The sequence below is a fragment of the Callorhinchus milii genome, unplaced genomic scaffold (genome assembly GCF_018977255.1).
Source record: "Callorhinchus milii isolate IMCB2004 unplaced genomic scaffold, IMCB_Cmil_1.0 Scaffold6, whole genome shotgun sequence".
NCBI classification, from domain to species: domain Eukaryota; kingdom Metazoa; phylum Chordata; class Chondrichthyes; order Chimaeriformes; family Callorhinchidae; genus Callorhinchus; species Callorhinchus milii.
Genome location: NW_024704747.1, coordinates 10051651 through 10076501, shown reverse-complemented (window position 1 = coordinate 10076501; position 24851 = coordinate 10051651). Strand labels below are relative to the sequence as shown.

Genomic DNA, 24851 nt, shown 5'->3' with positions numbered 1-24851 from the left:
TGCATAGAAACAGGAGTAGGCCATTCAGCCCCTCGAGCACGTTCTGCCATTCTGTAAGACCCTGGCTGATCTGTACCTCAAGTCCAATTACCCACCTTTGCCCCGAATACCTTATCATCCTGACCTAACAAATATCTATCCACCTCAATCTTGAAGATGTGAATGGATCCAGCATTCGCAGTCTTTGGGGAGAGTTCCAGATTTCCACTACCCTTTGGGTGAAAAACTGCCTCATAATTTCACTCCTAATTTCTCCAATCTCCCTTGCCTAGCTCCAATTTTAAGATTATGGCCCCTTGTTCTAGATTCCCCTACCAGAGGAAGTAGTTTCTCTGTATCTACCCTACCAAATCCCTTTATTATTTTAAAAATCTCAATCAGATCACCCCTAAGCTTTCTAAACCCAAGGGGATAGAGAGCACATTTATGCAACTTGCCCTCGTAATTTAACCCTTTTCACCCTGGTATCATTCTGGTGAATTCCATGTATTGCATCTGTAGTCTACAAACCTTTATTCTGCCCCAATAATGTTCATAAGACTTCATCTGTCTATGCCCACAGCACCAGGCAGTTTTTTTTTCAGTTTCCGCACCAAACATCCCATTAGTAAACACAAGGGATTGAAGTCTCATTTCTGCCCTTTTTTTTAAAATCAGATAGATCAACTAAGCACCATATTATTAATAAAGCTGGTGCCCCACCGTGAAACACGTTTCACAAAAGAAAACAATCTCTGCACTTATAACAGTATAAATTTTTATTGCATGAAAAATTACATTACTTTTAAATATCACACAGATTCCCTCACTATTTGCATAGCCACTCTGATATTTTACACTGCTAAGTGTAGTTGCTGATTTCCCATATCAGTAAATGAAAATAAAACCCGAAAACAAACTTGTACTGTAAAAGCAAGATTTGCTTATAATAAAAACTGACTACCACATATTTAAGCATTTGATATTTATTATCCCACTCAAAGGGGAAAAAATATGAAATGCTTTAACATTTATTCTCCCTAAATTAAAGGGGAAAAAAACTTTCAGGTATCAATGTAAGTTACGGATCACAATGATTTTAGCAGAACGTTTGGACATTGGACAGATTGTTGTTAAAAGCAACATTACTTTGGGAGATGAAAACCTTAAACAGCATGGGAGAAATATTGAATGTCTCTGTCAGCCAATTACTTAATCTTAAAGTATGAAAAATGCTGCATTGGATTCAACGTATGTGTGTAGATGACTGCTATCCAGAAATCCATTGAGTAACATTTAGGTTGTGTTTAAATTTTTAAAAATTGCCACAAAGTGATTATTTGGTGTGTGTGTGTATATATATATATATATAACCAAGTAATATCCAAATTACTACCTTTATTTTGTGGAATACCACTTGAAGAAAAAAAGTTAACAGCGTGCAACTCTCCTAGCCAAGTTATTTTATAGAACTTCTACCTCACTTCCATTTGAATTTTGCTATTAGACTTCAATCTGAAATAATTGCCAATTACTATTAAGGCTTTGAGGTTTGTCCTGCGTGACTAGAAGAATGTTTCCACAAAACATTAAAATATGTTGGTTTGTCAAAGAAGGAACAGTTATACTAAACAAAACACATATTTACATAATCGACAAAGTAATAATTGGTTTAAAATATTCAAAAGGTCAAATTACTTCACCCCAAAAACATCTATCTGGATGTTTGGAAAAGGGTAGAAGTGTATTGGGGGGAAAAAAATCTTGATAAATAATAAAAAAATTATTTTGTTTAATGTGGTCGTGTTAACTTAGATTTTAATTCAATTCTAAAGTTTGGAAGAAATTTTTTTCTTTCAAAGTATTCATTCTAAAAATAGAGAAACATTGATTAATACCTTTTATTGTAATGAGGAATCCTTACTAACACTATCTGCACCTGCAATGCGTGACTCCAGAGTGGTTCCATCCCAGAGTAAGAGTAAGAGAGGTAATTTGTTTAGAGCCAGTAAATATACAATATGTAGCCAGTACTAAACTTTCCCAGCATCAAGCGGTGTTGAAACAGCTTCCACGATAGTCCAAAGTTCCAGCCTCTCAATGGAATCAATCTGGCTCCTCCCATACCATGAGTCACCAGACCAGCCAAGTGCAGGAGGAATCTTCACCTTTAAGGTAGAATTGCTAATGCCATTTCTTGTTATGGAATAATATTACTACTTTAGAATGGTATTGGTTTTCCTTTAAGTGGGAGTACTTTGAAGAAAAAGATACCCTTTAATATTGGTGAAATTGTCACAACAAACATACTGTATTTGTGATTATTAGATTACCACAACAACAATTTGCATTAAAAAAATCTAAGCACAGAATAATGGGAATAGAAAAAGCACAAAAAATTGCACAAAATTTAGGAGATGCCCAAAGGCAAGGTCAAAGAGATACATCTTTCAATTTCGAAAGCAGAGATTAATTTCATATATACTGAAGAAGATGTGCAATGTTCTTCTCCAACAGTTAATCTTAGGCTTTACAATGTTTTGAAATATCAGTAGAGAACAAACTGCTTCAACAACTTTAAATATTTGTGAAGATTTTTATAGATTTGTAAAAGCTATTTCATGCATCTATAACTATGTTTATCCCCAAATTGCACAGCTATGGAAAGAACCTTTTTAAATGTGGATGAGACAAACTAAGATTTTATATTTGCTTTAAGGCAATGGAATAGGATTTTTTATTTGCTTTAAGGCAAAGGAATAAGAATAGAATAACTTTTTCCAAATCCAGAATACTAACTTTGCACAAATAGCACAACTCAATGCCTAGTTAGATATTGTAAACTATATGAAAAAAGTGCAAACTAGGTTATTTTCTGAGAAACAAAACACAAAATACTGCAGATGCTGGAAATCTGAAACAAAAACAGAAGTCGCTGGGAACACTCAGCAGGTCAGGCAGCAACTATGGAGAAAGGAAAGTGAGTCAACATTTCAGGTCCACAACCCTTCGTCAGAACTGGCCTTCATTCTCCTAGGCCAGAGACAGACAAAATCAGTCCGCCTGTTCTTCGTCCGTTATGACAAAGGATCTTGGACCCAAAACATTGACTCACTTATTTTTTGAGAACATAGTACAGCGTCCACATAACATTTTAAAAACAACCCAACTGAATAGTTACAGGTCAGTGTCCTGTGTCTCAAACTTAAAGAAGTATAATCTGAACCTTTTGTTCATCTAGATTAAAACTAATAGCAAAAGTACCTATCTTGTTTGGCACCACACACCCCATGAATATATTCCGAAACTTTCCTAATCATTTTTACTGCATATTCTCAAAGTATTAAAACTTGAATCCAGTTACACATAGAGGTACGGGTTTGTGTGTACATTATCTACACAATAATGTTCTCATAAAACCTCTTTTTACCATTAGCAATCACAGATTGCATTTTGCATAGGAGAGCAAAACAAAATTGCAGTTTCTGCAATTTCATGTTGAGAATCCTTAGTTTTGTACATTCATTTGGCATATCTTTAATATCCAATTGTCCATTTAAAACCTTTTAAAATTTCCTCCATATTACTTCAGTCTTGATGGGGTTTCTCTGGAATAACTTTGCATTCATACTGTAATCAAAACAAAGATTATATGAGATTGATTCATCGATTTTAATACATTCAAAATGTCTAATTATAAATATTAAATCTGTATAGATTAAGTTAATTACTTCATAATTTAAAATGAAATGAATTGTTAGATGGGAAAAAGGATATTAAGAATTAAAAGCTCTCTTGTTGGCACTCATACTTTTTGTCAATTTTCTCCCCTTTCCTCTTGGTGCCGATTGTTGTGGTACCTTTGCCCAATTAGCAATCCATCATATGTGAAGCAAGGCTCTGCGGGTACCACAGCCAAGCCTGATTCTCTTCTCGTCAGCAGACCCAAAATTCCATTTTGTCATGGACTAACTATACAAACAATTCTGCATGATTTCCCATTTTCAGATAAAATGGTCTCACAGGCTACAACTGGATGGGAATTTTCACGCACACTTTGCAGGAGACATCACTAAATAAGAATCTTGTCTGATTTTGTTCCTCTCTGGCCAAGGAGAACCAAGGCCAATGGTGGTATTCGCATTACTGAAATCAACTGGAATCAGTACATTCAATATTTTACCCTGTATAGATAGCTTAGTCATAAACCAGACAATGCCTGTACTCTCCAGACTAAGATTTAGAGATTTCCTCTCTCAGAGAACTTTCAAATCAGGTTTCATAGTCTGTCATAGTCTATGTCTAATAGCAATGAGAGGTAGAATAGGCTCACTGTTATATTTGTCACTCAGCTGATATGAATGAAGGCAAAGTAGGTGGTAGATACAGGTATTCTAGAGATTTCTTTCAAAAAAATACATTGTGGAATAATAAGGCTTCATGTGTACTTCTCACCCATATATCACAAACAGCAATCACATATGCAATTCCTTGAATGATTAAAATGGAAGTAAAATCTCCTTTGCCTTAGAAGTTCATAACAAAGGACCACTGAACAATTTTCCACTTCAAACTATACACTATGTGGATGATTTCCAGGCCACCAAAAGTATATCTACTATTACCAGTGAGGATCCCTAATTCAACAGTCTTTGCCTCTTAAAAAAACAGGTTGTCAACCAGATGCCTTCTGGCAACAGATGAATGATCGGGCTTGAGTGAAGAGATAGCTGTAGTGTTGCAACGCTTTAGGACAAGTAATGCCTAATACCAGATTTTGACAAACAAGTGTTTCGCTACCCGGGGAAATGCTATGGTGAGGAGGTTGTTGAGAATACATTTTTATGTTACCAAATAAAGCAAAAAATTTGAAACAGCAGGTAAAAAGGCAGTAGGGGGATGGCAGAAACAATCTGGTAGAAATTAGCAACAATAATGGCAACAAAATAGTAGCTATTGACTACCAGTTTAACTGAACAAGTAGACAGAAAGTAGTTTAGACAAGTATAAAAGACTGCAAGAAATCAGAATGTGATTATCAAAGGGAATATCAATGTCCTAGAAGTAAAGTTGTTGGAGAGAAATGTAGAAGACACGAGCAACGTCACATTGGTAATCATTGGCATGAAAAACAGTAGTGGAGTAGATGCTATATTAGATTTAGCATTTAACAAAAATTGATTAGTAACCAGTAGATGGGCGAACACCAGTGATTATTGCAGTTAGATTTAATACTACATTCAAGGCCAAGACTGAAATCACCTATTGAAGGAATACAACTTTTGGAGAGCAAGTAAAACAGTAGAAAATTGAATTTTTAAAGACCATTTTAGGGAATATGAGATACAACAAGTCAAAATAGTTAAATAGGTCAAAATGTACTTAAATATGATAAACAATTATTTTGCAAATACTAGTAAACAAATAATAGTGGTCCAAATAGTCCTGATCGTCGGTTGAGGATAGCAAAAATGATTAATAGAAGAGGTAAACGGCTATAGAAGGGCAGATGGCAGACAATCACAAAAGATCCGAATAAGTTTTTTAAGCTGTTTGTAATAGATGGCATCTGAAAGAACAAATTGATCCTTCAAGGGATAAATTGGGAACAGAGACTACAGGGAATCAGGAAATGTCAGGTATGTTAAATAGATTCTTCACATCACTTTTTGCAATTTATGAAAGTGGTCAAAATGCAGACATTTTGGCTCATGGATCCAGAACGAAAGCAGACATCAGTAAAACAAGTGTTATAAAGAAACTCAAATGGATACAACATGACTTGGCCAGATGGGTTGTACCTTAGATCCTAAAGTAAATATTGAATAAGACAAGAACTTGGAAATTACAGACTAGTTATTCTAACGTCTGCAGTGGATGATGCTTCCGTTAACATTGTATTTAAAACAAAAGACAATAGTCTTTTAGTCGAAAATTAGCTAAACTGAAGTGAAAACTGGCTCTACAATAGGAAACAGAATGTGGTTCTGGGAGAAAGAGTCAGTTAGCTGATAAAGAGTTCTGTAACAATCAACTCTGGGTCCCCCTACTGCTTGCATCATTAATTGTTACTTATAGAATGTGTTGATACTATGCTTTATAGAGAATGTTGTCTACATATGTCTTGGGAGAGGCAGCAGATCACAATGAACAATGGAAATGTGGATATGATTGAAAATTCTGACATTCTCCAAGAAAACATTTAGGTAATGGAAAGCATGCAGGATTTTTGATCTCAGATGATCAAATAGGTAAGATGAGACCCACAATAAATTATGTGTAGACTGGAAAAGGAACAACCATGATTGGTCAAATGAGCTCTTCTCACTCCTTGCCTTCTTATATTCCTTATGTCTATCATCTTACCATTGCTAATTGGCGGCCTATATTTCCCATTGTTATTCCACCAGCAAAAAATATACAAGGTAACCAAGACCGAACATAAAGGAAGTCTGGAGATGTATATCTGAAAAATATAAAAACAATACTTTTAGAATCAGTAAAGTAAAACTTCAGGGAAGTAAACTGGGTTAATTAACTCTTAAAATTATTCTATCTCTGGGTTAACCATTTGTTTGTTTTCAGCTCACACACAGGTGCTGAAAAATATAAGAAAAAAGCTACTAAAACAGCAGTGTACTGTACATATTATAAAAATATTAATCGTAAACAATAGTTGAGTCCTGTAGCTCAGTGGTTAGAGCACTCGACTTGCAAGTGAGAGACTTGGCTTGATTCCCAGCAGGGTGAAACCTTGGGCAAGTTTCCTTACTCCACACGCCTGATAATAATCCCTCAAGAAAAACAAATAATACTTTGATCACTTCAATCCATGACTGTTTGTGGGACACTGCTGTGCGCAATTGGCTGCCGCGTTTCGCCCACAAATATACAGTCAATTCACTTTACAGTATATTCTGTGAAGTGCTTTGAGACGTCTAGAAGACGTGAAAAGCGCTATATCAAATGCAAGGATTATTATTACAGAAAACAATTTGAAAAACAAAACACGTTAAAAACCTATGTAGATGGGAAAATGGAAGACACATATAAGCGACAGAAACTCTAAACTTGTCTACATAATGAAACGGTATTAGCATAAAAAAAAATTGGAAAGCTAACTGAGTACTCAAAGCTCAGCTCTGTTCACATCAAAAGAGCACTGCTGCAGCAATTTTCAAGTTTCATGGTACTTGCTGTACTCACTAAACTATGTAGGCAATAAGCTGGGCCAATAGAAAGGTGTGGCCGCACTTTTCCCACGGAATCCACTACAAACGTAGTTTCTGGCCCATGGCTGTTTTACCTGACGTCACTGTGCCGGGGCGGATCTGGACATGCATGCGCGGTGCAGCGCAAGCTGCAAATGGGCTTCATTTGGAGGCTCCGCTGTTGTGAAACTCTGTGCGCTTGTATATGTGAGTGTGTGTGTATGTCTCTCTAGATGCATTTGTGAGTGTCTGTGTGTGTCTCTCTCTCGGTTTGTGAATGTCTGTGTTACCCTCTCCTATATGTGTTTGTGAGTGTGCCGTGTGTGTCTATGTGTTTGTGAGTGTCTCTATGTGAGTGTGCGTCTCTCTCTGAGAATGTGTCTCTCTCTGTGTCTGTGAGTGGGAGTCTCTCTGTATGTATGTATCTCTCTGTGTCTTTGTGTCTGTGTGTCTCTCTCTCTTTGTCTGAGTGTGTGTATCTCTCTCTGTGTCTGTAAGTGTGTCTCTCTCTGTGTCTGTAAGTGTGTCTCTCTCTGTGTCTGTAAGTGTGTCTCTCGCTGTGTCTAAGTGTGTGTCTCTATGTCTGTAAGCGTCTCTATGTCTGTAAGCATGTGTCTCTCTCTATGTCTGTAAACCTGTGACTCTCTCTGTGTCTGTAAGCCTGTGTCTGTCTCTCTGTGTCTGTAAGCCTGTGTCTGTCTCTCTATGTCTGTAAGCCTGTGTCTGTCTCTCTGTGTCTGTAAGCCTGTGTCTCTCTGTGTCTGTAAACCTGGGTCTGTCTCTCTGTGTCTGTAAGCCTGTGTCTCGCTATCTCTCTATGAGGCCCTCCTGATTGGCTCGCGTCAGCGCCTCCGCACCTCAGGCGCTGACAGAATCAGCATCCAAGGCTGCACTCTCCCCCTCTCAAAGCAGTCAGGAACCTCGGCGTTCTGTTCGACCCTGAGCTGTCCTTTCTTCCTCATATCCGCGCCACAACTGGCACCGCCTTCCATCACCTCCGAAACATCGCCAGACTACGGCACTACCTCACCCCTCACGCGGCTGAAACTCTGGTACACGCCTTTATCACCTCAAGGCTGGACTATGGGAACTCTCTCCTCATCGGCCTTCCCGCCACCTCCCTCCACAAGCTGCAGGTCATTCAGAACTCTGCAGCTCGTGTACTGTCCCGCACCGGGCTTCGCGACCACATCACTCCCACCCTCGCTCGCCTCCACTGGCTCCCCATCCCCCAGAGGATCGAATTCAAGATCCTCATCCTCACCTACGAGGCCATTCACGGCCTCGCTCCCTCCTACCGCTCCGACCTACTATACCCTTACATACCTGCCCGTACCCTCCGTTCCTCTGGCTCCGGTCTGCTCCACATCCCCCGCCCCAACCGCCCTACCATCGGTGGTCGGGCCTTCAGCCTCTCAGCCCCGAGGCTCTGGAACTCCATCCCCCAGTGCCTTTGCCGCTTCCTCCCTTTCCTCCTTCAAAGCCGGTCTCAAGACCTTCTCTTTGACCGAGCCTTCAGCTCCCCTCTCGACTCTCTACCCCCTCCTCGCTCCCTCCCTTCCCTCCCCTCACCCTAACCATTTCCCCCCTGCTCGGGTCCTGACCCAACTGTCCAGCGCCTTGGGACGTCCTCCCGACGTGAAAGGCGCTCTATAAATGAAATCTTGTTGTTGTCTGTAAGCCTGTGTCTCTCTGTGTCTGTAAGCCTGTGTCTCTCTGTGTCTGTGTGCCTTCCTGTGTCTGTGTGCGTGTGCCTTCCTGTGTCTGTGTGCGTGTGTCTTCCTCTGTGTCTGTGTGCGTGTGTCTTCCTCTGTGTCTGTGTGCGTGTGTCTTCCTCTGTGTCTGTGTGCGTGTCTTCCTCTGTGTCTGTGTGCGTGTCTTCCTCGGTGTCTGTGTGCGTGTGTCTTCCTCGGTATCTGTGTGCGTGTCTTCCTCGGTGTCTGTGTGCGTGTCTTCCTCGGTGTCTGTGTGCGTGTCTTCCTCGGTGTCTGTGTGCGTGTCTTCCTCGGTGTCTGTGTGCGTGTCTTCCTCGGTGTCTGTGTGCGTGTCTTCCTCGGTGTCTGTGTGCGTGTCTTCCTCGGTGTCTGTGTGCGTGTCTTCCTCGGTGTCTGTGTGCGTGTCTTCCTCGATGTCTGTGTGCGTGTCTTCCTCTGTGTCTGGGTGCGATGCTGGCCCTAAGAGCTCCTGTAGCCTCGCTGATGTCCCCCCTCCCGCCCCACACAGATTTTGTTAAAGAAGCAATTTATATATTTTTCTAAATCTAATAAGATGTGTTATTTCCTCATGTTTAGTTTTATCAATAAAGTGAAAAAATGTAGGTTGGCAGCAAGATGTACCAACTCCCTGCCATTTTCTGCAAACGTTTTCAATCCCCTGCATTTTCCCACAAAATGTTCAATCTCCCTGCAACTTTGGGCAAATATTTCCACACTTTTCTATTGGCCCAGGCGATAAGGTTGCAAGTTAGTCTGTGTTGAGTTAGCTAATTTCAGCTGACGCAGCAGTTTGGACAGAACAACTGGCCTTAACCCTTCGGATTAGAGGGGAGGAAAACACGGACTGGATTCCTGCTCCAAATTATTGTTCAGAGACCACTGATGGAAGTTGTTCATATATGTTCCTCAAGATCACCTGTTGACACTCACTGTCAAGGCTCACATATGAATAATGGCCATTTGTATGAGATACTGGAAGGTAATTAGCGCCAGTGACTCAATAGAAGCCAAATGCCTCAGGAGAGGAGGGGAGAAAATTGCCAAAAGAAAAAGGAAAAATAAGGAATGGATGCTTCAACAAATTTGATTTATCTGGCAGTAAGTGAATTCTCAAGATAAGACAAAAAGACCATCCACCCTACAATTGATCCCCCCGAAAGAACAATGGACAGAATAGACACCCAAATGCACTCTATTGCACCATTAGTTCAGGCCAATACAGAGCGGTTGCAGGTTTTTGATTTTACTGTGAAATATAGTGACTGTATTTTAGGCATTAAAACATCTTTCTCAATCTTGCTAACAGTATGAATATATTCATGATATAAATTAACGTAACAGCCTTAAATAAATAACTTTGTCCACAAGATAAATTGTGTTTCTTCCGGTCATTTATTTTTAGTGTTTCTGGGACATAGCTTTGCGCAAATTGGTTGCTGCACTCCCCTACTATGGTCACTAAACTTTAAATAAATTCTCTGTGAAATGTCTTGAGACATTTCAAAGTTACACAGCAGCATTTCAAATGCAAGCATTATTTTTACACTGATCCTTACAAATAATTGCTACCTTAGTGTTGTCATTTCAAATGTATAAAAGACTATACAGAACAGTCAATGAAAAAACTAAAACTGGCCTCAGGTCAAATAATTTATATTACATTTTCATTTTTCATCTAAACCTAAGAATGAATTATTTTCCATACAGATTTTTGGTTTGAAAAGTTAAGAATTTTAAGAAAATTAATATAATACTTTTTATAACAGAGCTTGTGGGCCAGTAACCTCTGCCCTCCTTTTCCAGTGGGCAGAATTTTGATTGAAAGTGGCAGCCAGAGCTTTGAAGTTGCACTCTTCTGCTGTAACAAAACTTCAAAGCTTCTAAGCTCTGTTATTCATTATTAGGAAAATAATGAAGCAATTAGACTATCAGAAGTACCTGTGATGACAAAGCTACAATGCCCCACAGTAAGGAAATGTAGAACTAAGCCTTTTTAAATTGTACTTTTGCACAGATTAAAAACGAACCTTGTGATTGGCAGCAATCCAAGGAATAATCTAAGGTAGTCATATCTTCACAAGAACACAAAGAACAGTGGAGGGGTGGAAATAAACTACAATATCCTTTTGGGAAGGGGGTGAGAGGAGCAAATAAGTACTTTTGTGGAAACTCTACAATTATGGATGGCTACCAACAGATCCTCAATTGTGGTTATAAATACATTTTAAAATCTTTCAAAAGGCAAATACATAAAACAAATCCCAAATTTTTTGACACTGGTGCACACATTTCCAAGACATTTTTTTTAAACTGTTACTCTAGAACAGTTTGGAGGAAGCTGGAGTGCAAAACAAATGCTTGAAAGCATTTCTGAGACTAGTTTGAAAATCTCACCCCAGATCGTATAACTATATTCAGTCATTACCATTCTAAAATAGATCAAGAAAACATACTAAATTAATATTTAAAATGTTAGTTTGGACAAACCAGATGAGGTTTTTGTAGAAATCTACTATGTGGTAGTTTCAACAGTTTAGTCATAAAACTAGGAAATCAATCAAAAAGACATCCCTGTTTCCATCTCGCTAATTATTCATTCAAGGCATTTGACAGCACCATTGTTATTTATCAAACACAGTCATACAAAAGACCCCCAAACATTCTCATAATCAGGTTCCGGACAGAAACCAGTTAATGACTGGAGTACTTATGATGAAAAGAAAAATGATCACTGATATACTTCAGAATCTCACCCGTGAAACAAAAGAGCCTCAAAATCCTTTGCAAAATTATGTATAGGTATATATTGAGGATTTTTGGCAGCTGTTTGAGGCAGTGATTCATAGATTCATATGAATTATTCCACAAATTGTGACAGCAAAGCTTGAGCAGCATGTGAATGTCAGCAGAGCTCCTGATTGAATACTGAACTAAATTTATTTATCATTTGGTTATTCTGTATGTTTTGAAAGAGGACAACACAGAAGTACTTTCCGTATAAAAGTATTCTCTATTTACAACATTTAAAAATTACAACATTTTAAAATGAAGCAAAAATGTATCCTACCCAGGAAAACAGACCATTAGGGTTATTAATATATTTCCCTCCATTGAAAACTACTACAAGTCTTCTATCATACCAGATCACACTGCAGGTCAACTATGTTTGACATGGATTATAGATGCTTTGTCAAGTGCGAGGAGGTCATGGACTTTTTTTCATCTAAAATTCACAACATCCGCTAGGCAGCCTCATCCACCTGCCTATTGTCACCCACCACCATGCCCTCTCTGTCCCCCTCACCCTCCCCATCATCTGCTCCTACCACCACCCCCATCCAACATTCCTTCCTCCCCATCTCTTCCTCCTCCCTCTCACCCACCATCACCTCCATGAAACCCACCACCTGCTGCCTCGACCCCCTCCCCACCAACTTGCTGGTCACCCAGCTCCCCCTCCTCTGCCCACTACTGGCTGACCTCATCAACCAGTCCTTCTCCTCCGGATCAGTCCCTGGCCCCCTCAAAACTGCTGTCATCACACCCCTCCTGAAAAAACCTTCCCTAGATCCCTCAAACCCCAGCCACTACCACCCCATTTCTAACCTGCCCTTCCTCGCAAAAGTCCTAGAACGAGTTGTTGCCAATCAACTCCGCACACACCTCTCTTCCCACTCCCTCTTCGAACCCCTCCAATCTGGTTTCCGCCCTGCCCACAGTACAGAGACTGCACTTGTGAAAGTCACAAACGACATCCGCTCTATCTGTGACCAGGGCTCCCTCTGTCTCCTTGTCCTCCTGGACCTTTCCGCCGCATTCAACACAGTCGATCACGCTATCCTCCTCCACTGCCTTTCCTCCGTCATCCACCTCAGTGGGACTGCACTCGCCTGGTTCGAGTCCTACCTCACAAACCACCAGCAGTACATCTCGTACAACAGCTTCTCCTCCCGCTCTCACTCGGTTACCTGCGGGGTATCCCAAGGATCCATCCTTGGCCCCCTCCTCTTTCTGATCTACATGCTCCCTATTGGGGATGTCAACTGCAGACATGAGGTACATTTCCACATGTATGCGGACGACACCCAACTCTATTTTTCCACCTCTCTTTGCGACCCCCAGTCCTCTGATGTTCTGTCAGCCTGCCTGTCAGACCTCATGGGCTGGATGAGAGCAAATTTCCTTCAGCTGAACGTTGACAAGACAGAAGGCATACTCTTTGGCTCTCGTCAACGTCTAAAATCTCATGGCTCTCACCTCCTCCACCTACCCAACCTCCCCCCAAAACTCTCCGAACCCGTACACAACCTCAGCGTCAGGTTCGACCACTAAATATCCTTCCTCCTCCACATTCAGTCCCTCACCAGCACCGCCTTCTTCCAGCTCTGACACATCACCCGTCTCCGCCAATACCTCTCTCCGAAAGCCGCTGAAACCCTAGTCCATGCCTTTGTCACCTCTCGGCTGGACTATTCTAACACCCTCCTCGCTGTTCGCCCATCCACTACCATCCACAAAATCGAAATCATTCAAAACTCTGCCGCCCGCATTCTCACCCACACCAAACTCCGCTCCCTGATTACCCCAGTCCTTGCCAGACTGCACTGGCTGCCTGTCCTAGAAAGGATCGACTTCAAGATCCTCACCCTTGTATTCAAATCCCGCCACTCCTCTGCACCCCCCTACCTCTCTGACCTCCTCTCTCCTCAAAACAGTATCCGTTGCCTTCGTTCCGCGGGTCTGGCTTCCTCCTCATCCCCCGCTCCACCCTCGGCAGCCATGCCTTCAGCCATTATGCCCTGAGGCTCTGGAATTCCCTTCCTCACTCCCTTCAACTCGCTTCCTCTCTTCCTATTTTCAGGTCCCTACTAAAGACCTTTCTCTTCGACCACGCCTTTGGTCACCTTCCTCCCCCTCCCCCTGGCTCGGCCCCGGGATCCGTTACTGTGAAGCGCTCTGAGACGCCGTCCAGCGTGGAGGGCGCTATATAAATCCAAGTAGTAGTTGTTGTTGTTTGTAGGTTAAACCAGGAATAGGAGCTTTAAATTGGTTTGTATGATGATAGGGATGTGCCCAAAACCAAGAGAAGTCTGCACCAGCAAAGTATACAACAGAATCCAGCTAGTTCTAATCTGCTTCAGAGAAGCGTCCCGGAGCTCTTGACAGTAGTAGAACATGACGCCAAGCCGGGGGTGGTGACCATAGGCACAGTCAAAGAGGAAGGTCTTCAGGAGCAACCTGAAGATGGGGCCTGGTGGAGGGATAGAGGAAGTGTTCCAGAGTTTGGGGTCTAGTGGTTGAAAGCACGGCCACCGATGGTGGAACTAAAGGGTCGAGGGGCATGCAGGAAGCTGCAGCCAGTTGGTTGGAGGCAGTGGATAAGGGAGTAAGCAACTCAGAGAGGCAGGGAGGTGCCAGGGCATGAAGGGATTTGAAAACGAGTGTGAGGATCTTGAAATCGATCCATTTGGCAATAAGGAGCCAGTGGAGCCTGGGGATGCAGAGTTTAGTACAGGTGAGTATGCGGACAGTGGAGTTTGGGATTAGCTGGATCCTGTGCATGGTGGAGCTGGGGAGACCAGCAAAGAGGGCATTTGAGAAGTTGAGTCGGGAAGTGACGAACGCATGGATGAATGTTTCAGCTGCGTCTGGGGTAAGGTACAGTCGGAGGCTGGCAATGTGGCAGAGGTGGAGGAAGGCAGTCCTGGTTAGGGACCAGATTTGGGGAAGTAAGGACAGTTGTGTAAAAATACTGGCGACATTGATGATTGGATTATTTTCTTGCAGCAGTTAGCACACTGAAAAAAAATGTTGCACTTGGCAACATTTTTGGCCAGGTATTTTAATATCTAACTTACATATTCCTGTACCAGTAGAAAAAACTTTTATCCAAAAGAAATAGTAGTAACAATATACCACTGTCCAGCTACTCCTTTAGGACTTCGCTTTATATGTCTGAGGACATGTCTACATCTCCAAATCTGTCTTTTGATTGCTGCATACCTACCTGTCTGGCTTTGTGAGGCATGTCTTCTCAAAGCCAGTTCAGTACTAGTGAGATCATAGTTAACCCTGTCCCATAAGGAGGATGTTTTTACTTATTTTATCAGCCTCAAAGGCTGAAGGGTTGAGAAGATCTATCAGGATGCAAGACCAAGAATCATCGAACTCTACTACAGGATGCAGTGTTATTCCAAATCACACATAAAACTGAAGGAACTGAGACATCTCAGTAAATTTGAAATAAAAACTGAAATTGCCTCAAATTCATACAAGGTCAATTACCACCTGAAGAAAACAGGATAAGATTCAGGCTTTCTGGTTTTATTTCAGATTTCCAGCCTTTGCATTTGTTTTTTAAACCTTAACCAAACTTAACTTTTAGCAATTGAAATGGGTTCAATAAAATAAATGTTCTGTTTCATACTTACTGGTAAACGCCATTGTAGACAAGGAGCTGGGTGACCAAAGTGGCAATAAAGGCAATTCCTATTCCAAGCCCAAAGCCACTTCGAGATCGATCAAATGTCCACCAGAGACCAATGGAAAGTGCTGCTAATGTGAGGGAGAGCTGCGTATTGTTAGCAAAGTCAACCTTCTGTGAGGAACCTGTTAAGGAATAGTCTCAATTTAAAGATAACAGCATTTAACTGTCTACAGTTCTTAAGAACATATGAACCTAAAATATATTTCCCCTAGCAAATATCATTTAGGTCCTAAAAATAATTACCTAAAAATAATAATTAAAATGGAGCCACATAGAAAGCTGACAAACTACAGATGCAATAACAGGTAAAGAAGGCTTCCTTCAAAAAAATAACTTTTTTTCCTGTATATTGTTCGTTTTCAATAACAGAAATTCCATAAAGAATTACACCAATTTGTAATTTTCTATGTGGCTCCATTTTAATTATCATTTTTAGATAATTATTTTTAGGACCTAAATTATATTCTCTTCAGTCACTAATTTGCTCAGCTTCTTTAACACACCAGTTATAAGTTTGTTAGCAATGAATGCCAGGTCATCCTGTGAAATTATTTAAAACAGAAAAAGTGTATTTAATGATTGGATACAGCACTGGCATGGTTTATGCCGACAAAGACTGCCACACAACGCATTACGCTGGACCATTCCCTCTTGAATTTGTGTGGTTCTCCCAGACGGCTGTCAATGCATGGGTATAGCAAGCCAATCACAGCTGCAGGAAAAGAAAAACAGCATTGATTAATATGACCTAAAATAACAATTTACACTGTCCAAGGCCTCGGGTTATTTTAGTTCAATAGCACTATCCAAACAAAAGCAGAGTCACACACAAAAATAAGAAAAACAGAAGGATCATTAACCCAACTTTTTTGTTTCACATACTGATTGACCTGTGTGGGTTGAGGCAATTTCTGTTTAATTTCAGGCTTTCAGTATTATCTTTGCTAGGCCATTCTCTCTCATGTAAACCTGCCCTGAAGTTCTATTCCTCTTTTGATAACAATATTTCAGCAAAAGTATTTCTGACCTGGAACAAGCTTCTATTTTATTCTTCATCTCATTTGGCTTTCAACAAATAACATTTCTCCCCTTCACAGAGGAGCAGGAAGTCCAACAAGATTCTCAGCAAGATTCACCCAGCCTTTTGATTTAATCGCTGTTGAAGATAAGCGAATATTGGGCACTACTGTATTCACAGAGGGAGCCATTATATTAGCTTTTACCACCTTCTTAGGCATAATGGTAAAAAACAGAGTAATAATGGTATCAAATTACTGATAATGCATTTTAGTAACTAATGAATTCAGTGAAGCAAAATGCTTTGTCCATACACTTTTCACTATTAGCAAATGTATTTGTTCCCTACAGTACAATATCACATACACAGACAAATTAATTTGTTACTTACCTGAAGCTGAACCACAGCATGGTGGAACCCACCAGGCAGAAGAGAAAATGCTGGCAATCACATCAGGAGGAAAAAGTGTAACATTTCTTTGAATCTGCAGTAAGTTCAATACAAGTGCTAGGAACACACCGATAGAAAATAGAACCACTCCTCGAATCAGCAAGTTCATGTTCTGATTAGTGATCATAGAAACATACAGGCCAGGTCTGATTTGCATAGTTGCAGTTTTCTTTCTTTCCTCCTCTGCCATTTATACGAAGGTACTTGAGTACTATGTCCACTTTCAAGTGTTAACTCTAATCAGCAGCTATCTTCAGTCTTTAATGCACATTACCAGTAATACCTACAGAGAATAGATTCACAGCATATTAGATTTATCTATGAAACGTAAACTTGAATACATTTATTATAGATCACATGAAATGAGCATCATTACCACATAATTGACTATGCATATCAGAAACAAGTACTCTTTTCTCATTGTATCTGGGTTCTGAAACACTTAAAGTGACATTGCAGTAATTAGATTACTGATCAGTAATTGTATCAGCCTGGCTCAGCTACTGGCTCTTTCACTTGAATCAGAAGTTTGATGGTTCAAGCTCCACATCGGAACATTGAGACTAGTAGCCTAAGATATTCCAGTGCAGTGCTGGGGATCATTGCATTGGCAGAAATGTCAATCTTTGGATGAGATATTAAACCAAAATACCGTCTTCCTTTTCTGGTGGTAATTAAAGATCCTATAGCACTATTTGTTAAGAGAAGGGATTTTCTTCAGGGTCCTGGCCAACATATTTCAGATAAAATGGAGTCCTGTAGCTCAGTGGTTAGAGCACTCGCTATGCAAGCGAGATACCCGAGTTCAATTCCAGTCAGGGCGAAACCTTGGGCAAGTTTCCTTACTCCACACTCCTAATAATAATCCCTCCAAAACCAAAAATAAATTGGTCATTTTCAATCTACGACTGTTTGTGGGACATTGTTGTGCGCAATTGGCTGCCGCAATTGGCTCCCACAAATATACAATCAATTCAGTTTACAGTGTGTTCTGTGAAGCGCTTTGGGACGTCCTCCTGACGTGAAAAGTGCTATATCAAATGCAAGGATTATTATTATTATTATTAAAATTGGTCAGTCACTTCATGGCTATTTGTGGGATTTTATTGTGTAAAAATTGGCTGCCACATTAGCCTACAAAAATAAAGTCACTACACTCTACAATAAATCTTGTGAAATGCTTTGAGACGACTCAAAGATGTGAGAAGGAGCTCCATGAAATGCAAAGATTGTATTATTATAGATATAAAAAGAAAAACATGGAAAATTCAAATTCAAATAAAAATGCTGGAAATTCACAACAGGTCAATCATTTTGTAGATTTTCAGCATTTCTATTTTTATTTTAAATATCACATCAAAGATGCAAAAATGAAAAATATTTTGGATTTTAAGCACTTTTTTAAAGCCTCTGCTCCGTTGAATTATAAAAGAAAAATTGATCAGAATTAAGGTATATATTGAGTTACACAGAAGTGCATGCCTAAATAGTTTCACTAAATGTCCATATGTAATATTCCAAAAAATATTTCTAGCCACATTTTGAGGAATAACATAGGGTTACAGATATATCACTCCAGGTCACTTGGATCTCAAAAAGATAAATGATAACTTCTACATAGAGTAGTTATTCAAAACATCACATTAAACAATTCAACAATAAAGTTACAGACCTAATTACAATAAGCACAGCAATTTGAAAGATCATACAACATAGTAACAGTTCAAAGAATAAAAGATTATTAGCAACATTGAATACAATCCCCCTTTCAAATTTTGACAATGAAAATGTATTACTAAAATAATATGGTTTCAGTATTAGATTTGAACACATTCGACAGTTTTTATTCCCCCCTTCCATTTCCACCTTTAAATCTTTCTATGCTATGCAGCTTCCCCAGCTGAAAGGTCAGGTTGAACACAAAAACTGCTTCTGACCCAGTGTGAGATACATGAGACTTGAGTTGTACTTGGGTACATTTCCTTGATCCCTGTGGATTCTGTGCAATTCTCCCACAGTTAAGATTGGAGACTCACCATGCAGGGAATCATTGGGGTCCAGCATCCTACCACTATGCAGTGAAGGATGTTATAATTCTAACATACTGTGTCACCACGTTTTCATCGTCAGCCTTTCTTCACATGGAAAGAACTCTTCTGAGAAGAAACTAAAATCCTTAGGAAATCCCATCTGATCAGTGTGATTTGAATGGAAACGGCAGTCCTTTCTTTTTTAAAAAAATTATGTAGGAAAGCTGTCCACCCCCTTTCATTCTTTGGAAATTCCCTTTTTTGTTATTTTTGCTGAAAAAAATCAAAATCCTGCATTCCATTATTTTAAATTATGTTGAATGTAATTAAAAGAAATTAGAAAATGTAACTGCCAGTCTTCATAATATTCTATTAAAATATTTTGTAGTCAGTGTAAATCATTTTCTTTTAGCATTAATTCCAAAACAAGGATAGCAAAATAAAGACACACAACCTTCTTAATCTGATGAGATTAAATTGATAAATACAGTAGTGCAAAAAAAACTCTGGTCCAATTCCTGTCCCTTTGGTAATGATGGTAATTGATTCATCCTCACATTTGGTCTATAAATTAAGTCTAAGGATGACAAATTCCTCATCTTCTGAAAAGCATGAATCTGATTAATAGCATGAATCTGATTAAGTAGCCTGCTGTGAGGTGAAGGGAGTATTTCTTGGTATAGTAAAGGGAGTTTCTCCCAGCGTATTAGTCACCAATCCCCCAGATAAAATTGGTCATTCACTTCATGGCTGAGTAAATTAGCTACCACATTCACCTACAAAACAGTCACTACACTTGACAATAAATCCTGTTAAGCATTTTGAAAGGTCTTCCCAAAATGAAAGGCGGTTTTTGAAGTAGTGGAGTCCTGTAGCTCAGTGGTTAGAGCATCACCTCGCAAGCGAGAGACCTGGGTTCTATTCCCGGCAGGGCAAAATGTTGGGCAAGTTTCCTTACTCCACACGCCTGGAAGTAGGAACCCGGTTGTTAGTCGATCAGCACTTTGGGACGTCCTCCCGACGTGAAAGGCGCTCTATAAATGTAATTTTGTTGTCGGTGGTGGTGGATCGCTTTTCCGGGGATAATAATAATGCCTAAAAAAATAATAATTACCACATCCATGACTGCTTGTGGGACACTGCTGTGCGCAATTGGCTGCTGCGTTTCGTCCATATACAGTCAATTCACTTTACAGTATATCCTGTGAAGATCTTTGAGATGTCTAGAAGACGTGAAAAGCGCTGTATCAAATGCAAGGATCATTATTATTACAGTGGAAGCCTGTTAAACCGGATACTGGGGGTGCCTGGTTTAAGAGGTGTCCGAGCAGAGGAGAGGTGTTGGTGCTTCCTCCCTCCCATTGCCATTCCCATGGGACAGGATAGGGTCCATTAGTGTCAGAGCTGAGGTGATTAAAAACAGGTATTTAAAACAGTAAGAATACAAATGAATCTGGGCCGGGCGATTTGTTCAACTTACCCGGCATTTGTCTAAAGCAGATTCCATGGTACAAAGATTTTATTTAATAAGAAAATCTCTGTCAAACAAAACCAATAATTCAGATTCAGCTTGTCTGTATCTATTGCCTAAAATAGCGCTACCTAAACGGTCAATTATAGTTCAGCAATCCTCTTTATAAAATGTACAAAAAAGCTAATTTAACAGGAGCAAAAGATAACTCAAAACTGTCTCAACACTTCTTTTCCTATTTTATGAATTCTTAGTAAAATTCTCAACCATATGGCTTCTCAGATCCACCTTTTTTTAATCGCCTCCTTAACAAGGCAAATGGACAGGCCTTTGGAAATTTGCCATGAATTTTTTTGTGTTGTTTTTACAGAGGTTGAATATCAGTACAAAAATGAATTTGTCATTAGGACAATTACTAAAATTGCATATGTTTTTGTACCACAACCTACTAGCTAACATTAGCCACCTGAGGAATTTCTTCTCACTAAATATCTTTAATTTAATTTAAGCTGATCTTCCACAAATCATTGGTAGTTGATACATTACTTCTCATCTTCAGTTCCTCAGTCTTTTTCTCTCACTCTCATTTTGGCCATTTACTTATTTTGAGCCAGTACAACTGAAACAATAATATAAATATATCAAGAAATATTCTTTATAGTTTACAATAACCCATTTAAAATTGTATATACATGTCCTAGAAACAACCATTCAGTTTACATTATCTCTACAAATTCCTCAATCATGGATTTGTTGTATTGGAAAATTAACACGTCTTAGTACTACTATTAACAGGTTTTAGTACTGCTAACAATAAACTAGCCTCAGGAATTAAAATGAACAATGTCACTTAATAAAAAGCATTTTTGGTTTATTTCATAGAATCATACAGCACAAAAAGAGGCCATTCGGCCCATCGAGTCTGTGCCGACTCTTTGAAAAGAGCAATGTAATGTCAATCCCACTCCCCAGCCCTTTCCCCATAACCCTGCAAACCCATCATCCTCAATACCCGTTCACCACGTTTTTAAAAGTAGCTATCGAATCGGCCTCCACCACCCTTTCAGGCAATGCGTTCCAGATTCGAACAACTCGCTTCGTGAAAAAATTTAATCTCACCTCCCCTCTGCTTCTTTTAGATACTATTTTAAATCTGTGACCTCGAGTTACCAACACACCCACCAGTGGAAACAGTTTTTCCCTTTCTAACCTATCAAATCCCCTCATGATTTTGAAGACCTCTATTAGGTCTCATCGTAACCTTCTCTGCTCCAATGAGAATAATCCCAGCCTCACTAGCCTTTCCTCATAATCAATGTCCCTCATTCCTGGTACCATCCTCGTAAATCTCCTCTGCACCCTTTCCAATGCCTTAACATCCTTCCTATAGTGTGGTGCCCAGAACTGGGCGCAGTAGTCTAACTGAGGCCTAACCAGTGTTTTATACAGGTTAATCATAACCTCCTGACTCTTGAACCTTATGGCCCTATTTATAAAGCCTAGTATCCCATATGCCCTTTTTACAGCTTTACAGCTGACACCTTCAAAGATTCATCTACCTGAACCCCCAGGTCTCTCTGTTCTTTCACCCCCCCTTATTGTATTACCAGCCTATATTGCCTCCCCTCATTCTATCTACCAAAATGCATTACTTCGCATTTCTCCACATTGAAATTCATCTGCAATGTGTTTGCCATGTGTTTGTATCCCCTTTAGTCATTACTCCATGCAGTTCAAATATTTTCTTATATTATGGCACCGCAATTAAAGAAATTTACCCAACAACTGAAGTATTTTCCACAGGCAACTTAATCAATTTAAAACAAAACATGAATTGCTAGAAGTTTAAACAAGATCATTCAGAAATAAGTTGATTTAAATTAGAGTAAATTAAAGTCGATTTTAATTCCACCCTAGATTTAAATTAGAAGTTGTTCCAAAAACTAGTATTGCCTTGAAAACAAGCTCATTTTGTTTATCTTGGCCTTTATTCCTTTTTCCCCCTAAACAATTATGGAAAGTCAACCTTTGCCTTTACTGCCAGCTTCTGTAACTCACTGCCCACTGATACCAAACAACCTCATCGGTATTCAAAAGGGTTACATGTGGCTGAAATATGCCTGCAATCAGAACTAGTTTGTCACTTATGGTAGCTTTCATCCTGTTCTAAAATCACAAAAATGCTCAGGGCCCTCATCCATTTCTATTGGTAATATTTTATTGAATCAGTTAGGTTTCATTTAACCAAGTACCAATCATGTCTGCCTTGATTATTCTGACAGAGCTTTGTTGTAAACCAGCTGTTCTCAGCAAGTTAAAAATACTTTCCAAATAAATGCAAGGAATAATGCACGTCAATTTTATTATTCACTTTTTTTAATAAACATTAATGATCATGTCGAAATGAAGAAAGGCTACATCGTCTTTTCAGCTTTAATTACTGAGCACATATTGGCTCAAAAATATCCTCAAAAAGTTAGGATTTATTCAGCAATTGCATTGCTCGGCATTGCAATTACATGAACTCATTGTTTCACACTTTCATATTTTTGTGCTTTTGAGATGTTTGACATTATAGGCATTACAACAAATTCAATACAATACAAATTTACATTTATATAATGTCTCTCATGTTGGGAGGGCTTCCCAAGGCACTTAAAAGTGCTGGATGGGCACCAGAGTTGGGGTGGGACCGAGGGGAGTGAGATTATTATTAATGATTAATAATAATAATCCTTGCATTTGATATAGCGCTTTTCTCGTCTTCTAGATGTCCCAAAGCGCTTCACAGAATATACTGTAAAGTGAATTGATTAAGGATGTGGTAGTGCGGTATTTAGGGGAGCATGATATAATTAGGTCAAGTCAACATGGCTTTACGAAAGGGAAGTCATGTTTGACAAATCTCATAGAATTTTTTGAGGATATTTCGAGTAAATTAGATAAGGGTGAATCAGTGGATGTGGTCTATTGGACTTCCAGGAGGCATTCGATAAGGTGCCGCATAAAATGTTAATCCAAAAGATAGGGGCCCATGGAATTGGGGGGAGCATATTAACATGGATTCAGGAATGGTTAACAGGTAGGAAACAAAGAGTAGGGATAAACGGGTCCTTTTCAGATTGGCGGGATGTGACTAGTGGAGTGCCACAAGGACCAGTCCTTGGGTCTCAGCTATTTACCATCTACATCAACGATCTAGATGAGGACATCGAGGTTAATATATCTAAATTCGCGGATGACACAAAATTAGGAGGAAATGTCAACACAGAGGACGACATTAAAAAAATGCAGCGCGACATAGATAGGTGATTGGGCAGGTAGGTGGCAGATGAAGTATGATGTAGGGAAGTGCAAAGTCATCCACCTGGGTAGCAAAAACAGTAGAGCGGGTTATTTTTTAGAAGGGGAGAGATTGGAATGTGTTAGCGTCCAGAGGGACTTGGGTGTCCTTGTACACCAATCACAGAAAGTTAGTCTGCAGGTACAGCAAACAATTAGGAAGGCGAACGGTATGTTAGCATTCATTATGAAAGGATTAGAGTATAAGAGTAGGGAAGTCTTGCTGCAACTTTATAGGGCCCTGATGAGACCCCACCTGGAATACTGTGTGCAGTTTTGGTCTCCTTATTTAAGGAAGGATGTACTTGCCTTGGAGGGGGTGCAGCGTAGATTTACTAGGCTAGTGCCAGGGATGAAAGGGATGAGTTACGAGGATAGGCTGACCAATTTGGGCCTATATTCTTTAGAATATAGAAGAATTAGAGGGGATCTTATAGAAACCTATAAGATCATCAAAGGGCATGATAGAGTAGATAGTGGGAGATTGTTTCCCCTGGTTGGAGAAACTAAAAACAGGGGTCACAACCTTAACATTAGAGGCCAGCCCTTTCGCACTGAGTTGAGGAAGAACTTCTTCACTTAAAGGGTGGTGAATGTAAGGAACTCACTACCCCAAAGGGCTGTTGACGCTCAGTCCTTGAACATATTCAAGACTAAGATAGATATATTTCTTATTGCAAAAGGGATTAAGGGATATGGGGATAAGGCAGGGTTATGTTATTAGCTGGAGTTAGATTACAAGATCAGCCATGATTGAATGGCGGGGCAGGCTCGAAGGGCTGATGGCCTACTCTTGCTCCTACATGTTATGTTATGTTAATATGGTTGGAGCACTTGCCTCAGAAACAAGAGACCTGGGATTGATAGGGCGAAATGTTGGACAAGTTTTCTTACTCTACACACCCCTGTTTACCTAGTAGTAAGTAGAACCCGGTTGCTAGTCGATTAGCAGAATGCTTCTCCGGGGTAATAATTCCTTCAAAGAAATAAAATTATAAATTGGTCACTTAAATCCATGACTGTTTGTGGGACACTGCTGTGCACAATTGCTGCCGCGTTTCACCCACAAAATACAGTCAATTAACTTTATATTCTGTAAAGCACTTTGAGACGTCTCAAAGACGTGATAAGGTGCTATACCAAATGCA

The 24851-nt window shown here is 39.8% G+C and overlaps 1 protein-coding gene across 3 annotated transcripts in view; it reads right to left on the bottom strand.

Annotated features, from left to right (window-relative positions):
• Positions 1 to 743: 743 nt before the first annotated feature.
• The window catches only part of insig2 (insulin induced gene 2), a 29475-nt gene continuing 5367 nt past the window's right edge, over positions 744 to 24851 (bottom strand). The window contains exons 1-6 of one of the 3 annotated variants that reach the window (XM_007896172.2): positions 18897 to 19122; positions 16801 to 17143; positions 15980 to 16104; positions 15337 to 15503; positions 6346 to 6445; positions 744 to 3609 (exon numbers count right to left, since the gene is read on the bottom strand). In XM_007896172.2, coding sequence (XP_007894363.1) covers positions 3568 to 3609; positions 6346 to 6445; positions 15337 to 15503; positions 15980 to 16104; positions 16801 to 17050 — 684 coding nt within the window. In that variant the 5' untranslated portion in view covers positions 17051 to 17143; positions 18897 to 19122 and the 3' untranslated portion in view covers positions 744 to 3567. Of the gene's footprint in view, positions 3610 to 6345; positions 6446 to 15336; positions 15515 to 15979; positions 16105 to 16800; positions 17144 to 18896; positions 19123 to 24851 lie in introns of those variants that run through there. The other 2 variants (XM_007896171.2, XM_042336394.1) reach the window with 2 other exon arrangements.